Below are 20,337 nucleotides of genomic sequence, written 5' to 3' on the forward strand. Positions count from 1 at the left end.
CTTCATTAAAGCCTGTGTAAAACACAAAAACAATGTTATTGGCTAGGCTACAAAGAAAAACAACCACAGTTTGTTACAGACGAAGTGTAGAGCACTATTATTTCTCATCCTTATTCTGGTTAAAGGCCCAGCATTGTTAATGCTTGGACATGGAAACACAGCATATCAAGTGTGCAACATGAGGGAATAACATACCGGACTGTGTATACTCTAACATTAAAAAGGGAGAGCCTCCCCCCTTGCACACCTGGGCCAGTCTGATCACCTGTCACTATCCCTGATTCCAGCGTATCGCCCCGTCATGAAAAAGCAGAAACCTACCATCAGAACTGTTAAGAGGTGGCCTGGGGATGCATCTATTGCATCTATATATTGTTTTTTTAATCAGGATGTGAATGAATATGCCTTTACTGTCCTCTGTTACATCAGGACCTGCGTTGAAAACATCACTATCAACACATGCATCAGGATTCCCCCTAACATGAAACCTTGGATGACTGCGGAGGTCCATGCCCTTCTGAGGGAGCGCAACACAGCCTTTAAATCCAGGGACAGAGCATTATATAGCACAGCCAGACACAACTTGGAAAAAGGGCATCAAGCAGGCAAAAGCTGCGTACAAGGAAAAGATTGAAGGCCACTTCACCAACAAAGATCCAACACGGGTGTGGCAGGAGCTCAACCATTTCTACACCCGCTTTGCAACATCTGGACTAGATAACGGAGCCGCTCCTCCCCTTGTTGACACAGACCTCACACTTAAGGTAACAGCAGAGGAAGTGAGACGCACCTTTAGGTCTGTGAACACTAGGAAGGCAGAGAGACCTGACGCGATTCCAGGGAGAGTGCTCAGAGAATGCGCCCACCAGCTCGCAGATGTCTTTGCGGACATCTTTAATATGTCTTTGGCCATAGCGACTGTACCGACCTGCTTCAAAACAGCAACCATCATTCCAGTGCCCAAGCAAAGCCACATCAGCACTCTGAACGACTACAGACCTGTGGCGCTCACCCCCATCGTTACCAAGTGCTTTGAGAGGCTGGTGATGAAGCATGCTAAATCTGCCCTCCCCCTCAACCTGGACCAGCATCAGTATGCCTACAGGGAAAACAGGTCCACAGAGGATGCTATCGTTACAGCCCTCCATAAAGCACTGACACACCTTGACAAGGGGAAGACATACGTGAGACTGCTCTTCATAGACTACAGCTCAGCATTTAATACCATCATTCCTAACCAGCTGGTCACCAAACTCCTTGACCTGGCCTCAGCAGCAGCATGTGTGGATCAAGGATTTCCTGACAGATCGGCCACAGACAGTGAGACTGGGCCCACACCAATCCTCGAGCCTGTCCCTCAGCACTGGAGCACCGCAAGGCTGCGTGTTGAGCCAGCTGCTCTATTCCATCTACACGTATGACTGCATCTCCACCCACCCCTCGAGTACAATGATAAAATTCGCAGATGACACAACTGTGGTGGGAGAAATCTCTAACAGCGGCTAGAACGCCTACAGAGATGTAGTCAAAGTTGACAGACTGACGGGATGGTGCAAAGACAACAATCTGACCCTGAATGTCAAAAAAACAAAGGAGATTATAGTTGACTTCAGAAGGTGTAAGGAGGTCCCCCGACCCCTCATCATGATTGGTGAGGAAGTGGAAAAGGTCTCTTGTTTTAAGTTCTTGGGGATCATGATCTCAGAGGACCTAAAATGGGAAATAAACAGAACCGCCATGGTCAAAAAGGCGCAACAGCGGCTCTACTTTTTACGAATACTCAAAAGGAGCAACCTGTCTGCTGAGCTGCTTAAGATCTTCTACCACTGTTCTATCGAGAGTGTCATAACATACTGTATGACTGCATGGTATGCCAACTGCACGGGGAAGGACAGGAAATCCCTTAATCGAATTATTTCGATTGAGATCTGCTGAAAAAATCATTGGACTTCCCTTGCCCCCACTGAACGACATCTTTAAGATCCGCTGCCTCCGCCGAGTGCACAATATTCTGCAGGATGAGACACGACACACCCCTCAAACCATCTCTTCTCCCTGCTTCCATCTGGCAGGCGGTAGGCTTTTAGAGCACGCACTTCCAGGCTGTAGAACAGTTTTATCCCCAGGGCCATCACAGAACTGAACAATCCCCACCCCCCAGTCAGCACAGTTGCACTTTCTAGATAGGGATTCTATGTAATGGAACTCAGTGCAATATTGGATGCCTTGATAATGTTTTTATATTTTTCTTATTTTATCTATTGTGTGAGTGTGTATATGAAAGTGAGTATTGTTTTAGAGGCTGCACAAGCAAATTGCGTTGTATGGTTCTACTGCACAATGACAATTAAAGTCTATTCTATTCTAGTAAGCTTACCTTGGGTCACATTTTGGATCAAGACACATAACCTGAAGCCACAGTGAGGACAGAATCGGAATGAACTTTCCACTTGATTTCCACAATCAGTGCAAAACATTATTTACCTGTTCAAAAAGACAACATTAAGATTAACCGAAAACATTTTGATTTAGTTGTTGGCATTAGAAGCTAGAAGAATTCATGCTTCTTTCAGTTCAGTTAAGTATTTTACCAATTGAATGTAATATTTCCAAAAATAAAAGCCAATATAGGTATGAATGGGGACCTATGTAACATGTTGCTATAACTTAATGGTAATGTAGCCCAATATAAAACTACTAAAGGATTTATGTCTTCCTGGGTTGTGTGTGTGGTAGCCATAACTCATTTTGTCTCTCTTCCTTTTTCCTCTCAGTCCGTCTCTCATTTTTAAACTAGAACTGCACAACATAATCTCATAAACACTCAATTCAAAATGGAAGCATACAGTCAAGCCTAATCCTATAACGAATTAGTAAAGACAATTTATAGCTAATTATATTGTAATACAAAGATAAATAAAATAAAAATAGCTGTCAGTATGACATAACCTTGGATTAACTATTTCAAACACAGTACTTGAATATTCTAGTCATCGTAATTTAATGGATTATTCTTGGGTCAGTACAATGGATTAATTTGTTCAGATAACCTACCTTGTATCCTCTTCTTCCTTACATGGTTGACTTTGAAAATCTGAGCTGAAAACTGACATTATATAGCTTACTGAGGGTCATGCATTTACTTTCGTTTTTGATTTACAGTAAGAGGTGTGGCTGCTTTGGCTTTTTCTGCCACACTTATTGAGCAATAAATCATCCGAATTTCCGAGAATCCAAAGTGAAACTCTTTTTTTTGAATTGCTTGTTTTGTCTGACATGTCCTTTCATATAATGGGAAATCTTTACAATGGAGAAGTTGGAACTAGGTATTAGTCTTAGGTCCTTATTCCTTAAATGATTAATCAATCATCAAAATAATTGCTGAATATTTTTCTTTTGATTGAATAATTGTTGCAGCCCTATACTGTAGGTCACTGGCACCTTTAATATAATTCATACAATCATTAGTTAATATTGTCCACCTTTACAAAGAAGACAAAGCATAAAGTGCAATCAATGTCACAAAAAACTAATACTAATACATCTAATGTATGATACAAGTGGTTATTATTATTATATCAGAAGTAGTATTTTTAGCAAGTATTAAAAAACTATATAACTATCTTCTACATACAACTTTCAAATACAGCACTAATACACACACATCTTTATTAGTAACCACTAGGTGGCAATATTGATTAATTTAAATCAATTACTTTATAGTTTAATAGTAATATAATATTAGTAAATAAATGGCATGTGAGGCTTCCTTTATTGACCAACTTTCCCAGCTCGGATCAAAGTTTCATCTCATGTTGTCAAACTGGAATTTATTTACTGTTGTTTTACAACACACTACCTTTGGCCTAGGTGAGGCTTCATTGTAAAATACCCACATAAAACTATTTTTTTTAAAAAGGACATATTTTTGTATGTTAAACTGTTTCTCCCTTATGACACGAGGCTACTGGCCCACTAATGTGTGACCAAACAGAATTGAACCTTTTGGGACACAAGTATGATTTTGTTATGGCTGCTGTTGATCCATAATCTGTTCTATCTGGGAGAGATAGAACAGAACTGGAAGAAAAACAGCAGTAAATAAGAAGACTATGGCGCAGAGCAAACTTTGAAATTTAATTTAATTCAAAACTAAGGCATGCATAATATCCAAGATGGAGGGAGGAAAATAAGACCATTTTCCACTGCCTCTGAAGTCAGTGCTCAAGGAGTGTGTGTGTGTGTGTGTGTGTGTGTGTGTGTGTGTGTGTGTGTGTGTGTGTTGGGGGATGTGGGAGCTAATCTCAGTGCTGGGATATTGAGTCCTCCTCCTCTTCTTTACCACCCACACATCTCTTCCACAGACACACTATAGCAGGCACCAGCCAATCACAACCTCTTTTTCTTTCTATTGCTTTTACCTGCGTCACTCTGCATGTGTTGCCATGGTAATTACTGATGCTCCCCCCACACTTTGTTTCTCTGCCTCTTTCAGTATGAGGATGAAGCCGACTTGTGGATGATGATGCAGGCAGGCTGCACTCGTCATCACTTCACTCAGGAAGAAGGCCTATTTTTACCACTGGGCACATAGTATACCAAGCTGCCCAACATATTTATGGAACCGCATCTATCCCAGCATGTCTGGAAAAACATCTCTGCCCCCACACTCTGCATCTCTCTCTCCCTCTCCATTCATCTAACAGAAATGCTGTTCCTTCAAATGCATATTTTTATTCCTTGAATTGAGATGACAGCAGTAATGAAGGTTTTACATAATCTTGTTTTAGTATCTGCACTGTTTTATCTTTGATACTGTATTTGTCACTAAAGGGAGATTCTATACACATACTCACCCTCCACAGGGAGGTCAGAGGTCACAGTCACTCAAGAAGTACTAGCCCCACAGCTTGTAGAGTTTCTGTGTTTTGCTAGTGCACTAAAGCTGAGGACTTGCCTGTTGTGCCAGGGACAGATAACAGTGAAGGAAGTCAGCATGACATCGCTCACAGGTTTCTTACGGGTCATTTTGAAACTAGGAAATTATGTTTACTGTTTGAGCTATTTTGTAATTTTTGGAGGCAGTACTATTATAGTGAGGCAAGGAAAAAAGAAAGCCAAGTGGACTAATAAGCATTTACAATGCTACCGCACACTACCACAAATCAGGAATGTGCTGGATGTAAAAAATATAGTGAATTGTAAGAGTCAACATATTGGACACTGGGTGCTTGCAATAGAATAAGTGTGCTAACATTTTGCCTTCTTTCCAAGGTGGACCAAAATTCACTGTTATCTAATACGGCCTAATGTGGCAACTGAAGGTGGTGCACATACTCCAAGTTTAAATTGGGCCAGAGCAAGCTAGAGCTCAGCTCCATCATATCACATTTCACTTTTAGTTTATTTTCCCAATAACATTATCATGGTGATGTTATTGATGTAATTTCCTGCAAACACATGGTAAAGGGAAATTCTACAACCAAAATAATGTTGACAAACGACTGTTTAATGTTATCAATTGTTGTTGCGTAGTTGTTTTGCTAAAAAGGCTGGTAGGCCATGCTAAAAAGGCAGATAGAGGTATTTACCACTAGGAAAGGCACACCCAGGCCACCTAATGAAATGGCTAGTCAAGATTTTGTGAACAGTACTTTCAAATAAATGGGTTGTGCTAGGGAATCATAAATGGAGAGGTTAAAATCCCCTGGATTTTTATAATATAATAGTAATAGCACCTGTAGTCTTGTGTGGAAGATGTCATAAGGACATTAGGATATAAGACGGTTGGTTGTTTTGCCTGGCTTGTTTTCTCTGTCCCTGTCTCCAGCCTCTGCTCACTTACCCCTGTTGTCTGTTACCTGAAACTTTGGATTCTGTAAAGTGTTACCTGCCTGAACCTCTACTTGGATGTTCCTTTCCTGCCCCTTGATGGATTTGTTTGCCTGTATTCACCCTGTGACAACAGGAAGCGCAGTCTGCAGTGTACAGTATAAATTACACTGAGAAAGATATTAATATCTACAGAATATTTTATTATGTAAATATTATAGGCACAGCTGCTGCTCTTCTTGACAGAAATACATAATACTTACACTACGTAAATGTTTGTGTGCTGCTGTTTGCCCATTGTGGGGTTTCTGTACCTACCTACTGTGCTGGACTTAGACCACCAAGTACCCACACCACTCTTAAAATAATCTTCAAATAATCGTCTGTCACAAGAGACTGTCTCCTTCTCTCTTCTCCTTTCTTTTCATCCATTTCTGTCCACAGTTGTATTTGCTGGTCAGTATTCTAACTGTTAGCGTTTCCTAGTTCAAACCTTTTATATATGTCAATGGTTCAAACAGACAAACATAAAGCATATTTATTATTACCCATTTCATGTTAGCCTGGAGCACGTAGCTATAGCTAGCTAGCTAACGTTAGGTACTTTAAGGGCTACAGTTAGGTAGTTAGCTAGCTAGTTAGAAACTATTACAAGTGCTGAGAAGAAACAATAAATACCTGTAAAATGGAATGGCCTTTTTCGGAAACCGCAACTAGCTAGCTAGTGCACTGCAGCAGCAGCCAAGCAGCAGCCAGCAGCCAGCAGCAGCAGTTCGTGTACACGTTCTCTCGCGCTGGGTGTGGCCTTCAGCCATAGCGGTCAGGTTCAAGTTGAACCATACACCCTCCGACTAATTCCTGTGAGACAACTGGCTAACGAATCCCTTACTCATTTGAACAGGACTAACGTTTACTGATTGAAAGTACTTAGCTACTAATATCATAAAAATATAACCGACTTTTGTTTGTAATATTTAACATACAGAAAAACATATGTTATGATAGGCCTACATTAAAATGTGGATAAATCATAAGGTAAATAGAAGTCACTGTGGAAATATTTAAAAATATTAGCCTACATTGATGTAGATATTATCAAAGCATATAGTAGCCTTTGTAAGTATGTTAGCTTATTGTAAAGTCACTAAACCCACAATCTAAGTAGACTACTTAAGGAATTATAAAGAGATTGATTAGTGCTTATTTCATTTTTAATAGGCGATTGTACTAATAGTTTCCCACCTGTAAACATTTTTAATATAGGCTATTGTACTGATAGTTTCCCACCTGTAAACATTTTTAATATAGGCTATTGTACTGATAGTTTCCCACCTGTAAACATTTTTAATATAGGCTATTGTACTGATAGTTTCCCACCTGTAAACATTTTTAATATAGGCTATTGTACTGATAGTTTCCCACCTGTAAACATTTTTAATATAGGCTATTGTACTGATAGTTTCCCACCTGTAAACATTTTTAATATAGGCTATTGTACTGATAGTTTCCCACCTGTAAACATGTTTAATACATCGTGTTAATTACACATCTACAACTGAAACAATGGTTCATTGACTAATCCACTGGTCAATGAAAGAAAAAATAGCAGTGACATTTTTGATAAGCCTCATTTATATATATTTTTTTTATTTATTCATTTATCAAGCAAAAATGCCAAATATTTTTTGGTTCCAACTTCTGAAATGTGCTGCTTTTCTGTTTTATATCATTATAAATTGAACATCTTGTTTTGAACAGATTTTTGAACTATGGTTTTGAACTAGTTGGACAAAACAAACAATTCAAAGTCTTTAGCATTATTGTTTATGAGTCGTCTACAGTAATGCAGGATTTAAAGTAATCAAACTCAAATTTAGTTTTAATATCACAAAATACCTTAGTGGGCTTTACAGGCCCACAGCATTAATCCCTAGAACATCTTTCTAAGAAAAAATAATCCAGGCGCATATAGAAAAAGGGTACGTTCAAAGGTCCATTCCAGCTTTTTTTTTTACAAATGGTAAAACAAGAAAACAATTGTAAAAAATATTTATAAAGAAACACATGATAACACATAAAACATATAATATAAAAACGCAATAACTTTGCCCATTTGCTCATAGCTTTTTTAAAGAATTGACCGACCGTAATAGTGGTCAGAGGTCGATCTCTGGGGCACATTGATATATTGCAGGAAATTGAAGCTTTGAGCTTGTACCAAATCAGGGGACTTGCATGTCTTTAGACTGTGAGAGGAAACATGGGCACCCAGCTGCAACCCACACCGGCATGGGGAAGAGCAGGAAAAATCACAAAGAATCAGGACCGATATTCTAACCCACTCTTTTGGTTGTAAGGTGGCAGTGTCCACTGAGCCACTGATCGGATGTGACAGATCAACCTGTTGTCCTCTCTCACTGCAGAGGTTTAATACATTCTGGACATACTATATATATATATATATATATATATATATATATATATATATATATATATATCTACAGGCTTAACCTGTACCTATCAATTCTTATAAAATTAAAAGTGTCTTGTAGCATTAAGCATTAAAAACCAAACAAGACAATCAGCATCAAGTGTGCAATGGCATGAGACAGTTACAAAATCTTTCCACAAAATGTAATTTACATTTTTCTGTTTCACAGACTAGATGGAAAATAGATAGAAACATCCATTTGAGGTTAATGAAGCATATTGCGCAACACTTCTATCACTCTTATTTTCTACTGGGACAATACGATTAAATACCATTGATTCTGTGGGACTAAGTTTGCTGCAGCTGCAAAATAATAAATACAAATAAATAATCATTTCATGTTACAAAAAATAACAGTTAAGCAAGATAAGCAGGCTGTAGCACTGTACACACTTTCAGTACCATGTTAAACCTTTTAAATAAGCAAGGAAACTGATAAACTTACACTGTAAAGAATATTCCTATAAACAAACAGTAAATAACTGGAAGCAGGGTTGCCATTATGTTACTGTAAAATTAACATTCTCTGTCACTAAAATTTACGGTTTTGTACTGTTAATGCAAAATACAGTGTGAACTGGTTTTTTGATTACTTTCACAGTATTCTACAGTTAACTAAAGTTAAAACTAGCTGCTTTTTTCCTTTTTTTTTTTTTACAGTATCTTACAGTTGACTGATCTCTTTATTTCTTTATTTGTTGGCCTAATAAACCTATTTTAACCTAAATTAATACTGATTTAGCAGATTATACACATCACAGAATTAGTCACACAACATACGATTAAAGAAACTTTTGTTAAGAAAAAGGCTAAAAGACTTGGTACTGGTTGTTACTCTGCCCAAATTCTCTGTCCAAAGCTGGCTACAAGCACATAATGCAAATTATGACAAAATGTTGTGAGTGAGGAACAGATAAGAGCTATTACTGATTTTTCAATCATATACAGTAATTACAATGTGAGAGCTTTTTTATTGCACTTGACTTTTTATTTTGATATAAAGTTGGAAACTTCACATGTAGAACAATTGCATGTTAAACAACTGCTAACAAAAACCTGAGACAGAGACTTCTCTCTCAAAATGCCCAAAAGTACAGAAGTCCATGTATTGGAAGATGGCAAGGGAGTGGGTTAGTGGATGACTGATGGCCCACTGGAAGATACCATGTTCTCTCAATCCAGCATCAGTAGCCCTCGGACTGTATGTGAGACAGACAGAGAAAGATATGAGTTCCAAAATAGATTGCAACTTCTCAAATACAAAATCAGCATTCCCCTTATTTCCTCTTACCACAATGAAGGTGGAGCATAAAAATACAAAAAAATATATATCCCAAGCCCTAAACTAACCCCTCAGACAGCCAAATTAGCCATAGTTAGCCTGGAACATCCAAACAGTTGTACAGTTTCCGAAACAGAACACAAATAACATAGATTTCCACAGACTGTAAAAAATTATGCTTCATGAATTCACTGGCAAAATACATGTGTCCACACATTAACTTAGAAATCTAAAACTAAAATAACCTCCTTGTGTTGTCTGATTAGGCAATCACCTCTGAAATTCTAGCTAGCTGCTGAATCTTTCTGTTATGACATGCACATATGTATTCAGTATGCAAACAAACTGGAAACATCACTGATAGACTTTGCATCGATTTATGAATTAAATAAAATTGCTACTCACCAAATAATTAGTAAGATGGGGATGGATGAAGAAAAGAACGAATCCAGCTTCACATGTGCAGTTCAAGTGAAGTTGTTCTTACCAAACTGCAAAAAATACTGCATGATACTGTTAACTTAAATACTTTGGACGGTTGACTAGCAGTAAAGTGCTGTATTTTATTTATACATTATAATTATGTTATGTATAAAAACTGTCAATAGAACATTATTTAACAGATTCTCTTTTGTCTTAACGGTAAAGCGCTGTTTAACAATTACAGGTTAATACTGTTGAAATCCTGCTGTAAATTAACAGCAATTATTTACAGTATATACATAAAATAAAAACGAGAACTAGATAATTCAATTAGGTATATCTCTGTGAACTTAGTGTAAACGTGTTATTAAGTCCTAATATGTAAGTATGGTTCTAATATGATGTTTCAGTTTGTTCCATGTGTATACAGTATAGTAACATGTTCTGAAAGAAATTATCAAATGTTGTATGCTTTTGACTAGTTTTTCTACAACTGTTTATGTTTAACCATGAAATGGTGTAGGCCTGGTGAGGTTTTGTGGTTAAGTGTGTGAAACTGTCAGTGTATGTGTGTGTGTGTGTGTGTGTGTGTGTGTGTGTGTGTGTGTGTGTGTGTGTGTGTGTGCGTGTGTGTGCGTGCGTGCGTGCATGCATGCGTGCGTGTGTGTGTGGGCACAGCTGGGTTTTGTTAAAACCAACAATACGCACGCACTGATACACTCACATGCTCACATTGTGCATGGGGTTCCTACGTCCTCCATGAATGTGGAACTTCCTACACTTTGAAACTACGTCATCAGCCCCAGTGGAGAACGTTAGTGGGACAAATACATGTATACCTACACTTGTGCTTTACTTTAATTACTACTGAACGTATGGTGCTGAACAAAAAACCCCAAATCTTAATCTCAAAGTATCCCTCAGATTATCGAATCCTAAAAATATCTTTAACCCAAATCCCATTCTCGTCCTTTTAAAGAAAGGAGGAGTAACAAAAAGTCCATACTGTGAGGACACAACACAGCCCTTCCTCCATATGTACACATTGAACCACATAACCCTTTTACATTTAACATTTTAGGTATTTCATGATCTGATCTTTATTTTTACATATTTATGGTAACTGAAGGTTACAAGTCTGCTTTGTGTATTAGCTGTTCCAAACAGCCACACACCAAGAAATTAGGGTTAAAAAGATGGCCGTCATAGAGGCAAGATATACACTCACCTAAAGGATTATTAGGAACACCTGTTAAATTTCACGTTAATGAAATTATCTCATCAACCAATCACATGGCAGCTGCTTCAATGCATTTAGGGGTGTGGTCCTGGTCAAGACAGTCTCCTGAAATCCAAACTGAATGTCAGAATGGGAAAGAAAGGTGATCTAAGCAACTTTGAGCGTGGCATGGTTGTTGGTGCAAGACGGGCTGGTCTAAGTATTTCACAATCTGCTCAGTTACTGGGATTTTCACGCACAACCATTTCTAGGGTTTACAAAGAATGGTCTGAAAAAGGAAAAACATCCAGTATCCAATCCAATCCACTTTATTTATATAGCACGATTTACAAACACAAGGTTTCCAAAGTGCTGCACAAAAAGATAAAACAGAACTAAGTAGAATAAATAAAAAACTAAAATGCACTGCCCGCACACAATAAAAATATGCAAGTATACACATAAGATCAACACTCTACCTGGTGTTAAAAGCCAAAGAAAAGAGGTGGGTTTTTCTTCTTCTGGCAATTTTTAAAATTAGACAGAGAGGATGCCTGTCTAATGTGCAGAGGCAGTCCATTCCAAAGTTTTGGAGCTGCAACGGCAAACACTCGGTCCCCTCTGAGCTTAAGCCTAGCTTTAGGCACCATCAGGAGCAGCTGGTCAGCTGACCTGAGAGATCGGCTGGGAGTGTAGAGGTGCAAGGCCATTCAAAGCTTTAAAAACAAATAAAAGAATTTAAAAATGAATCCTCAAATGGACAGGCAACCAGTGGAGTGAAGCTAAAATATGTGAAATGTGCTCATACTTGCTTGTGCCAGTTAAAAGACGTGCAGCAGAATTTTGTACCAGTTGAAGACGAGCAATGGAGGACCCACTAGCCCCTATATAAAGTGCATTACAGTAATCCAGCTGAGTGGCTACAAAGGCGTGGATTACTGTCTCAAAGTGTTGTCTCTGAAGGACTGGTTTGATTTTTGCCAGTTGACTTAACTGGAAAAAGCTAGACTTCACCACAGCTTTAATCTGGCTGTCAAATTTGAGGTCTGAGTCCACTTTTACCCCCAAATTTTTCTCAATTGGCTTGCGATACTGTGCCAGAGAACCCAGATCAACTAGGGGGGGTCACAGAGGTGCCACCAAAGACCATGACTTCTGTCTTTTCTTCATTCAAATTTAGAAAAGTATGTAAGTATGCTGCAGTCCTGGGGGGCAAAAACGCCTTGTTGATGCTAGAGGTCAGAGGAAAATGGGCCGACTGATTCAAGTTGATAGAAGATCAACTTTGACTCAAATAACCACTCGTTACAACCGAGGTATGCAGCAAAGCATTTGTGAAGCCACAACACGCACAACCTTGAGGTGGATGGGCTACACCAGCAGAAGACCCCACCAGGTACCACTCATCTCCACTAAAAATAGGAAAATGAGGCTACAATTTGCACGAGCGCACCAAAATTGGACAGTTGAAGACTGGAAAAATGTTGCCTGGTCTGATGAGTCTCGATTGCTGCTGAGACATTCAGATGGTAGAGTCAGAATTTGGCGTAAACAGAATGAAACATGGATCCATCATGCCTTGTTACCACTGGGCAGGCTGGTGGTGGTGGTGGTGTAATGGTGTGGGGGATCCCTTTCACCTTCAGAACTGCCTTAATACTTTGTGTCATTGATTCAACAAGGTGCTGGAAGCATGCTTTAGAAATGTTGGCCCATATTGATAGGATAGGGTCAAACACGGTATTAGTATGGTGTTCCTAATAATCCTTTAGGTGAGTGTAGGTTCTAATGGGGATAACAGTGCATTGCGTTTCACTGAGTTGTAAACATGAAAAGTAACACATAGTTGTGTAAAGAAAGAAAATGGAGAGCTTAAGTGCAATAAAACCTAAGTTTTTCCACCTCACACACCTGGCCAGTTGAGTGAGAAGTGAAGGTGAACGTCATATGACAGTTCCTAAAAGTTACAAGAAAAGTTCTGATTTTGATGTCGGTGTAGGGGGAGGGCACTGGCTGCAGCATGTTGATGCCTTTAAGGCTTAATCTTGTTCTACAAATACATATAATAACGTGTCATTCATCATCAACATTACCATCAAAGAGGTCCAAGATCACATCACCACATTTGCAGAAAGAGCAATATATTCCTATAAACCCACGATGATCAAATATGAAAGATAAGTGCTGCAAATGGAAATGAGATCTAAGATAAGGTTTTATTTGACATGTGTTTTATTTTTGAGGACACGTGCACACACAAAGTCACATATCTGCCATTCAAGCACTGTATCATTGTTGGCCTGGCATTTATCTTGTATCAACTACTTTGAAAGAATGCCTTGCAAGCTTATACAGTATCAGATTACATCCATGTTCAACGCATGTTCATAAATTCTAATAAGTTCTAAGTTCTAAATTTCAAAATGTTTCTCTGTCATTACTTGACTTTTCACAGAAGGTGTTGTCTTATGTTCACCTGCTATTTTACCGTGGTTAAAGTCAATTCAAATGTCCCTGATGTTGATACTCAAAATACTCCTGCAACAAAATCTTCTGCTCTGTGTTTCAACAATCATAAGGCTAAATTCACTGCTTTCGTGCCTTATTGTGATGTGTGTGTGTGTGTGTGTGTGTGTGTGTGTGTGCTACATCCTTTTCCAGCTACTGCCTGCCTTTTTTCTTGACTCCAGGCTCAGCACCCCCACTCTCTCACTCTCTCAACACTGATACACAGCTTTTAGACAAAAATATCTCCCCCACCCCACCTCCATTTCCGCCACAGTTTTGAGAGATCTGACATCACAGGGTCCATCATGTGATCCACCCACACAAAGCTTTGCAGTGATAAACGGGGCCTACCTGTGACGCACATACCTCCTCTACCTCCTCTGTGTAACCCTTTACAAGCCAGAGCACTGTTTGCTAATGAAAGAAACAATATCGCCCCATCTCTGTATTTATGGACAAACCAAAATCATTAAAAGCAGGGAAACCAAACTAAGACTTGTCACATTAAAGGCATCATTCAGTTAATATATTTTGCCTTGACGTGTGTTTGTAGTGCATAATGATTTTATACAAGTGTTTAAACTTATTAGGATAAAACTCCTTTAAATGTACCATCTTGTTGTGGAGGGGGTCCCAAACATAACAACAAATGAGTGACAGAATAAATAAAAATAGAAATACAAAAAAGACAAAGCACATACATTCATTAATGAAAACACTGAAAACATTACAACCAAAGTAGCCAATAGATAAACAGTTGAGTGTAAGTGGTTAATACAATCAGGTATGAACATCAGATATAAACATAAGGTATACACATATAAGGTATAGACAGGTAGTGTATATAAGTATTGCTAACTTATAGGAGTTAGCAAACATAATAAGATTACAAGGTGAAACAAAATTTGCCTTTTGAATATGGCGGGGCATAGTCTGAATAATCCTGACAAAATGTACTAACCTTGCACAAACAGAGCTTCCACTAGTGCTCACCAAACTTGCACTTAAGATTTCCACCTCATTTTCATTTTTAAAGAAATCCACTGAAAATAAACAGTGGTAATATTCTTTAAACTCTTCTTGATATTCGGGACATTAAATGTTAAAAAGGAAAATTCAATGACTAAATGTAATGCCAATTTGATATACACTCAAAAAGTGGAAAGTGAAATTGGAAAATCTGTGATGGAAAATGGAAACTCTTAACTGAAATTATCATGTGACTAGGATGCGGGCTGCACACAGATCCAACTCAAAAACAACTTGAAACCGTAAACTGACCAGAACAAGTGTTGAAATCAGATCAGTTTCAGATTCAACTTCTCCAAATTGTGTTGTGCAGGAATACGAGTGTCTTGGCAGATGCCCTAAAACAGAAGTGAGAAGCCTTTTTTGAGGAGAGATCAACAACTGTCCATGTCCAGAATTATGCAAGCTGATATTTTCATTTTATCCTGCAGTTAAGCAATTATCATCCCTACATTAAGTATAAAAAATAAATGTGATAAAGTAATGAAAACATGGTTTCCAGCGCTTTACATTACAGACTTTATTTTATTATACTGTAAATATTTTTCTCTCCTCTCCATGGCAATAGAACTGGTACCAACAATCATCTATTGAGAATATGAATAACTCAGTCGTTAAAAAATCTTAACAGGTCCATTTAGCCTACATCTCCCCCAGCACTTTTAAGCACATCTCACAGTCTTCCTCAGAAGATGCTCAGTTGTTATGGAGAAATATAACTAGCCTACACCATAACTGAGCATGATTGAATCCTGTATTCTCTGTAAAACACCAGTGTGTCGTCTGACAGTAACTTTAACACATTAAGAGTCATAACAAACATTCATATTAGTTGATTTTCAAGGTAAATATTTGACTTAAAAAATTACACATTAAGTGACTCTTTTATGAGCTAAGGTCTGCTAATCACCAGCATATATGCTCAGCCCCACTTCAACCTGAACAGAGATCTATAGCTGGAATGGATGAAAACACCTGTGTGGGTTTGCGCCTTATAAGCCTATATATTTTTTCCTGATAGTGTTTTGTGTTTCTAAAGTTGCAGGTACAAAAGCAGAATAAAGCTAAATTGGTAAATGACCACATTCGTCAAATTGACCTGCTCTCGAGATAAACTTTATTCCCAGGAATGACCATAATAACAAGATACCATAGGCATAGCCTAAATTATATGCAAACATAATGTTTTCAGAAAGATTGTTCAAACAACCACTGTTCCAGCTTATTTAAGAAGCATAGACTGTAACCTATAAAAATATAGAAGTAGGTCTAATACAGTAGCCTGCAGTTGAAACGTCTGTATCCAGAATACAGCAAAGGCAAGGCAAGTTTATTTATATAGCACATTTCATACCCGTGGCAATACAATGTGCTCCACACAAAACAAAAGCAAGGGTCAGTATGATCATAAAAACATAGAAAAATAAAAGCATGAGAACATTAAGGCATAAAAACAGTAAAAGATAAAAGCATAAAATAAAATAAAGAAAAGAATAGTAAAAATCATTGGTCTACTAGAATAAGTAGTAATGCTTAGCAGAAGGCATCTGAAAAGAGTTTAGTCTTAAGTCTGGATTTAAAACTGTGAATAGTTGGGGCGTTTTTGATGCCTTCTGGAAGTTGGTTCCAGGGGTGAACCGCATAATGGCTGAGTGCTGCTCGGTGGGTTTCTGCTCTGATCTGAGAGACCTGAGTGGTACATACTGCAGAAATATGTCCGATAGATACTTTGGCCCTATTCCATTAAGCGACTTGAAAACAAGCAGCAGTGCTTTAAAGTCAACCCTGTAACTTACTGGGAGCCAGTGCAGGGATTTCACAATAGGGGTTATGTGCTCAGTACTTCTTTTTTTGTAAGAACTCTGGCTGCTGCGTTTTGTATCATTTAAAGAAGAGTGAGACTTCCCTCGTGTCTCCTCCTCTCTGCTTGGTTCCTCCAATTATTTAAATAAAATACTGGAAAACGTACTTTTTGGCCAATGCGCGCGCGCCGATGTGACATAATGGAACGTGCCAGCCTAGAAAAGCTCGAGGCTGTGCGCGCGGGCGTGCAGTAGCCTACTAAGATCCTGCTCGAGAACATAGGCTACATCTGGCAACGGTTTCAGTAAAGTAGGCTATTAGTAGGCTATTAGACATATCAATTAAAGAGATATTTTACACTAGCCTACTGCTGTTTATTTCTGTTAGGTTATGGGTAAGGCACCACTGTGAGGGAGTGTCGAGCAGTAACGTTAGGACTTGTCGTTTTATGATTATCCACGGAAATAATGATGAAGAAGGATATTAACTCGAGCCTGGCGGACGAGGCAGACCTCAAACCGCATCTCCGCGACGCCGAGAGCATCCTCAGCTCTCCGGACCTGGGGCTGCTCAAACTGGCCTCCCCGGAGCTGGAGAGGCTTATCATCCAGTCCAACGGTATGGTTACTACGACACCGACAAGCCCCCAGTTCCTCTACCCGAAGACGATAACGGACGAGCAGGAGTTCGCTGAGGGCTTTGTGAAGGCGTTGGAAGACTTGCACAAGCAGAACCAGCTGAACGGAGCCGGGCAGACGAACAGCAGCCTGGATCTGGGCGCTAACATCGCCCCGGTCACCATCCAGCCGGATCTACCGGTGTATACGAACTTGAACAGTTACGGTATCGGGCCAATGGAAACCACTGTCAACTACTCCACGGACACAGTCCCTTTCCCGCCTCCTCCTTCGCATCTTTTGGGGGCAGCCCCGCCGGAGCTGTCTCGGGTCCAGCCGCCGAAGGAGGAGCCTCAGACGGTCCCCGACGTTCAGAGCTTCGGGGAGAGCCCTCCGCTGTCTCCCATCGAAAATGACTCACAGGAGCACATGAAAGCCGAGAGGAAAAGGCTCAGGAACCGGATTGCAGCCTCCAAGTGTCGGATGCGCAAACTGGAGCGGATCTCGAGGCTGGAGGACAAGGTCAAATCGCTGAAAAGCCACAACACCGATCTGGCCTCAACGGCTAGCCTGCTAAGGGACCAAGTGGCCCAGCTGAAACAGAGAGTCCTCAACCATGTTAACAGCGGCTGCCAGCTGCTGCCACACGAAGTGCAGGTGCACTAGTCGGAAGTACAGACCTGCAGTTGGGCTACTGACCAGCATATAAGCTTCATGGACTTTCTTAATGTTGGTTTTTCTGTATGTAGCGTAGCCCAGATGTGTGCTGTTCCCAGTGGAAATAATGCAGGCCACGTAGGCCAACTGTATTAATAATTGATTGATGGTTTTGAGCATCGGCAAGATGTAAAAAATAGGGTAGAACACAATTCAAGATAAAGGGTGATAACGAGACTCTTCAGCTGTAATCGGTCAACAGATTAGACATTTTAATTCGTAATTTTCCAGGATCCACATTCCTCCACATTCGCCTCCACCCAATGGAGAGCATAAATCAGTAGCCTATTATAAAAAAAATCGCTAATTGTTTTTTGGATTTATGCCGAAATGAAGAGTGTTTGCCTTTTAATATGGTCGATGTTTGAAATCCTGTTCTACATCGTATATTTTACTGATGAACAAGGCTGCATTAAACTGCAGTTTCTTTTAATGGACTTTGGCTTTGGGCTTTCCTGATGTGAGAAAGAGGCACTTATTGGGTCTATGTGCTCAACTTTAATGACAGAAAGCACAAAATTAGTTTTTTTTTCCTCTAAAAATGTTTATAGACTTGCTGTGTGTACAAGATTTACAATTTTTCTACAAACTTAGCCTAATATTAATATAATATTTATGACACAGATACCCTTAATATATTAGGAAGTGGCTGTAAGAAAAAATGCACATACACCCACATTTGATATGTAAAAGATGACCTAGCCTAGACCATTTACCATTTATTTATGTAGGGAACAATTTGCATGATGTTTACATACTCGAATGTTGCCCACAGCTGGTTGTCAAAGGGTGTAATTAATCAGTGTTTATAATCTTTACTCTTTACAAACACATGTTTTTATCTATTTTTTACTCTATTGTGTCCCTATTTCATTGTGTTCTTGTTTTAATGTGAAGAGGCGTAACCTTTTTGTTGCACTGACTGTTTCTGCCAACTCAAGCCTACAGTTGTTTGGCTGTATGCCGCTTTGTTCTGAATTAAATGCTGCTCGGCCATAAACACTGTTTCCTCCATTTTGAGAAAACTCATATTTACATGCATGTTGTGAAAAAGTCATAGGTTTAAGTCAGTGTGTGCAACAGTGAAGGAGCTGTTAGTGGATGTTGGGTGTGACCCTTATGTGTTTCTCCAAAGTAGTTGGTCAAAATCAAGACATAGCCTACTATAACCATTCATTTTAAAACTATGTTCAGTTTCATAAAGGTATTCAACTAACTGGGTTGACTGAAGAAACAGTTTTGTCATTGACATGGACAAGTATATTAAACAATATAAAGGCAGTAAGAAATTATGTTGTGGGTTATGTGGCTGTACCAACAGAAAATTAAAACTATAACTGGCAACAACTAAAAGTCAACACAATATCATTATAAATAATAGTGATAATTTTTCCTGGATCACTTAATGTAAATTATTTTGATAAGGAGTACATTTATAGTTGCTCCTCTAATGGAGACTGAATTAGTAAAGTCACTGTTGTGTAATGGGAAGGATTCTGGAAGTGTGTGTGTGTGTGTGTGTGTGTGTGTGTGTGTGTGTGTGTGTGTGTGTGTGTGTGTGTGTGTGGGGGGACATCTGCATCACATCATCACCTTGGTGTCTTTCTCCCTCTGCTGGTTAATTGAGGAATTGGTTGAAATGACATTTTAGTGAATATGTTGGGACAGTTCTGACATATTGAAGGATCTTGAAGAGGATAAGTTTGATTTCACATGTCGTTGAACAGATGTCAGCCCATAATAATGTGAATATGAGTACTGTATGGCTGATTTATTTGTGTTTTATTGACTGCTCAGCAAGGCAGAATACATCTTATTAGATGGGGTTCCTTACAACATAATGTTATTAAATAATGTTATCTATTATCCACAGTAGGGGTCCTTAAAATCAGAGTTAGACCAAAATACTAATTATATCAGCCTTTTCAGTAAACACTGTGTAGCCTTTTGATGTTAGCCAGTCAGTGTCGTCCACCTACAGTATGATGAGCAAGAGGCTCTTGTCTGACCACAGTTCAAGAAAATTAGAACTGCAAAACCTGCAAAATGTAATTTTCATAAAGCTATTTTCGATTATTGTAAGGTATGGTTTTTGTGAATTGAATAATACATATAATATTTCTACATCATCTGACAGCAAAAAGTGGAACATTGACATCTTGAGGCAGTTGGGACGATCAACATGACAATTATACTGCTAGAAGACTTTGAGCTTTCATGACACCAAAAAATGTGATTAGTCAAAAGAAAATCTGAATCTCAACTTTACTTTCTGGGGTTAAAACAAAATTTATGATGCAGCACAAGTTTTTTTTTCAGTTAGTATGCATATATGATATCAGTTCATTTTGGGATCTTAACTTCATTAGAAGTAGCAGGTAACAGTAGCCATCTCACCAACAAAAGGTACAAAATC

The 20,337-nt window shown here is 38.9% G+C and overlaps 2 protein-coding genes across 2 annotated transcripts in view; one reads left to right on the forward strand and one right to left on the reverse strand.

Annotated features, from left to right (window-relative positions):
* Nucleotides 1–3,147, reverse strand: part of LOC116053034 (E3 ubiquitin-protein ligase rnf213-alpha-like) — a 67,678-nt gene extending 64,531 nt beyond the window's left edge. Inside the window, exons 1-2 of the mRNA XM_036007228.1 lie at nt 3,055–3,147; nt 2,378–2,484 (exon numbers count right to left, since the gene is read on the reverse strand). Coding sequence (XP_035863121.1) covers nt 2,378–2,477 — 100 coding nt within the window. The 5' untranslated portion in view covers nt 2,478–2,484; nt 3,055–3,147. The remainder of the gene's footprint in view (nt 1–2,377; nt 2,485–3,054) is intronic.
* Nucleotides 3,148–16,771: 13,624 nt separating this feature from the next.
* jund (JunD proto-oncogene, AP-1 transcription factor subunit) lies at nt 16,772–18,935 on the forward strand. The gene has a single exon (XM_031303969.2). It carries the CDS (start codon nt 17,055–17,057, stop codon nt 17,868–17,870), a length of 816 nt encoding a protein of 271 aa, XP_031159829.1. The 5' UTR covers nt 16,772–17,054; the 3' UTR covers nt 17,871–18,935.
* The last annotated feature ends 1,402 nt before the right edge of the window (nt 18,936–20,337 follow it).

Source organism: Sander lucioperca, chromosome 11, assembly GCF_008315115.2.
Source record: "Sander lucioperca isolate FBNREF2018 chromosome 11, SLUC_FBN_1.2, whole genome shotgun sequence".
Classification (NCBI taxonomy): domain Eukaryota; kingdom Metazoa; phylum Chordata; class Actinopteri; order Perciformes; family Percidae; genus Sander; species Sander lucioperca.

What these genes read in the sequence shown, in the direction of transcription:
- jund (XM_031303969.2), top strand. Translation starts at nt 17,055, where the DNA reads ATGATGAAGAAGGATATTAACTCGAGCCTGGCGGACGAGGCAGACCTC.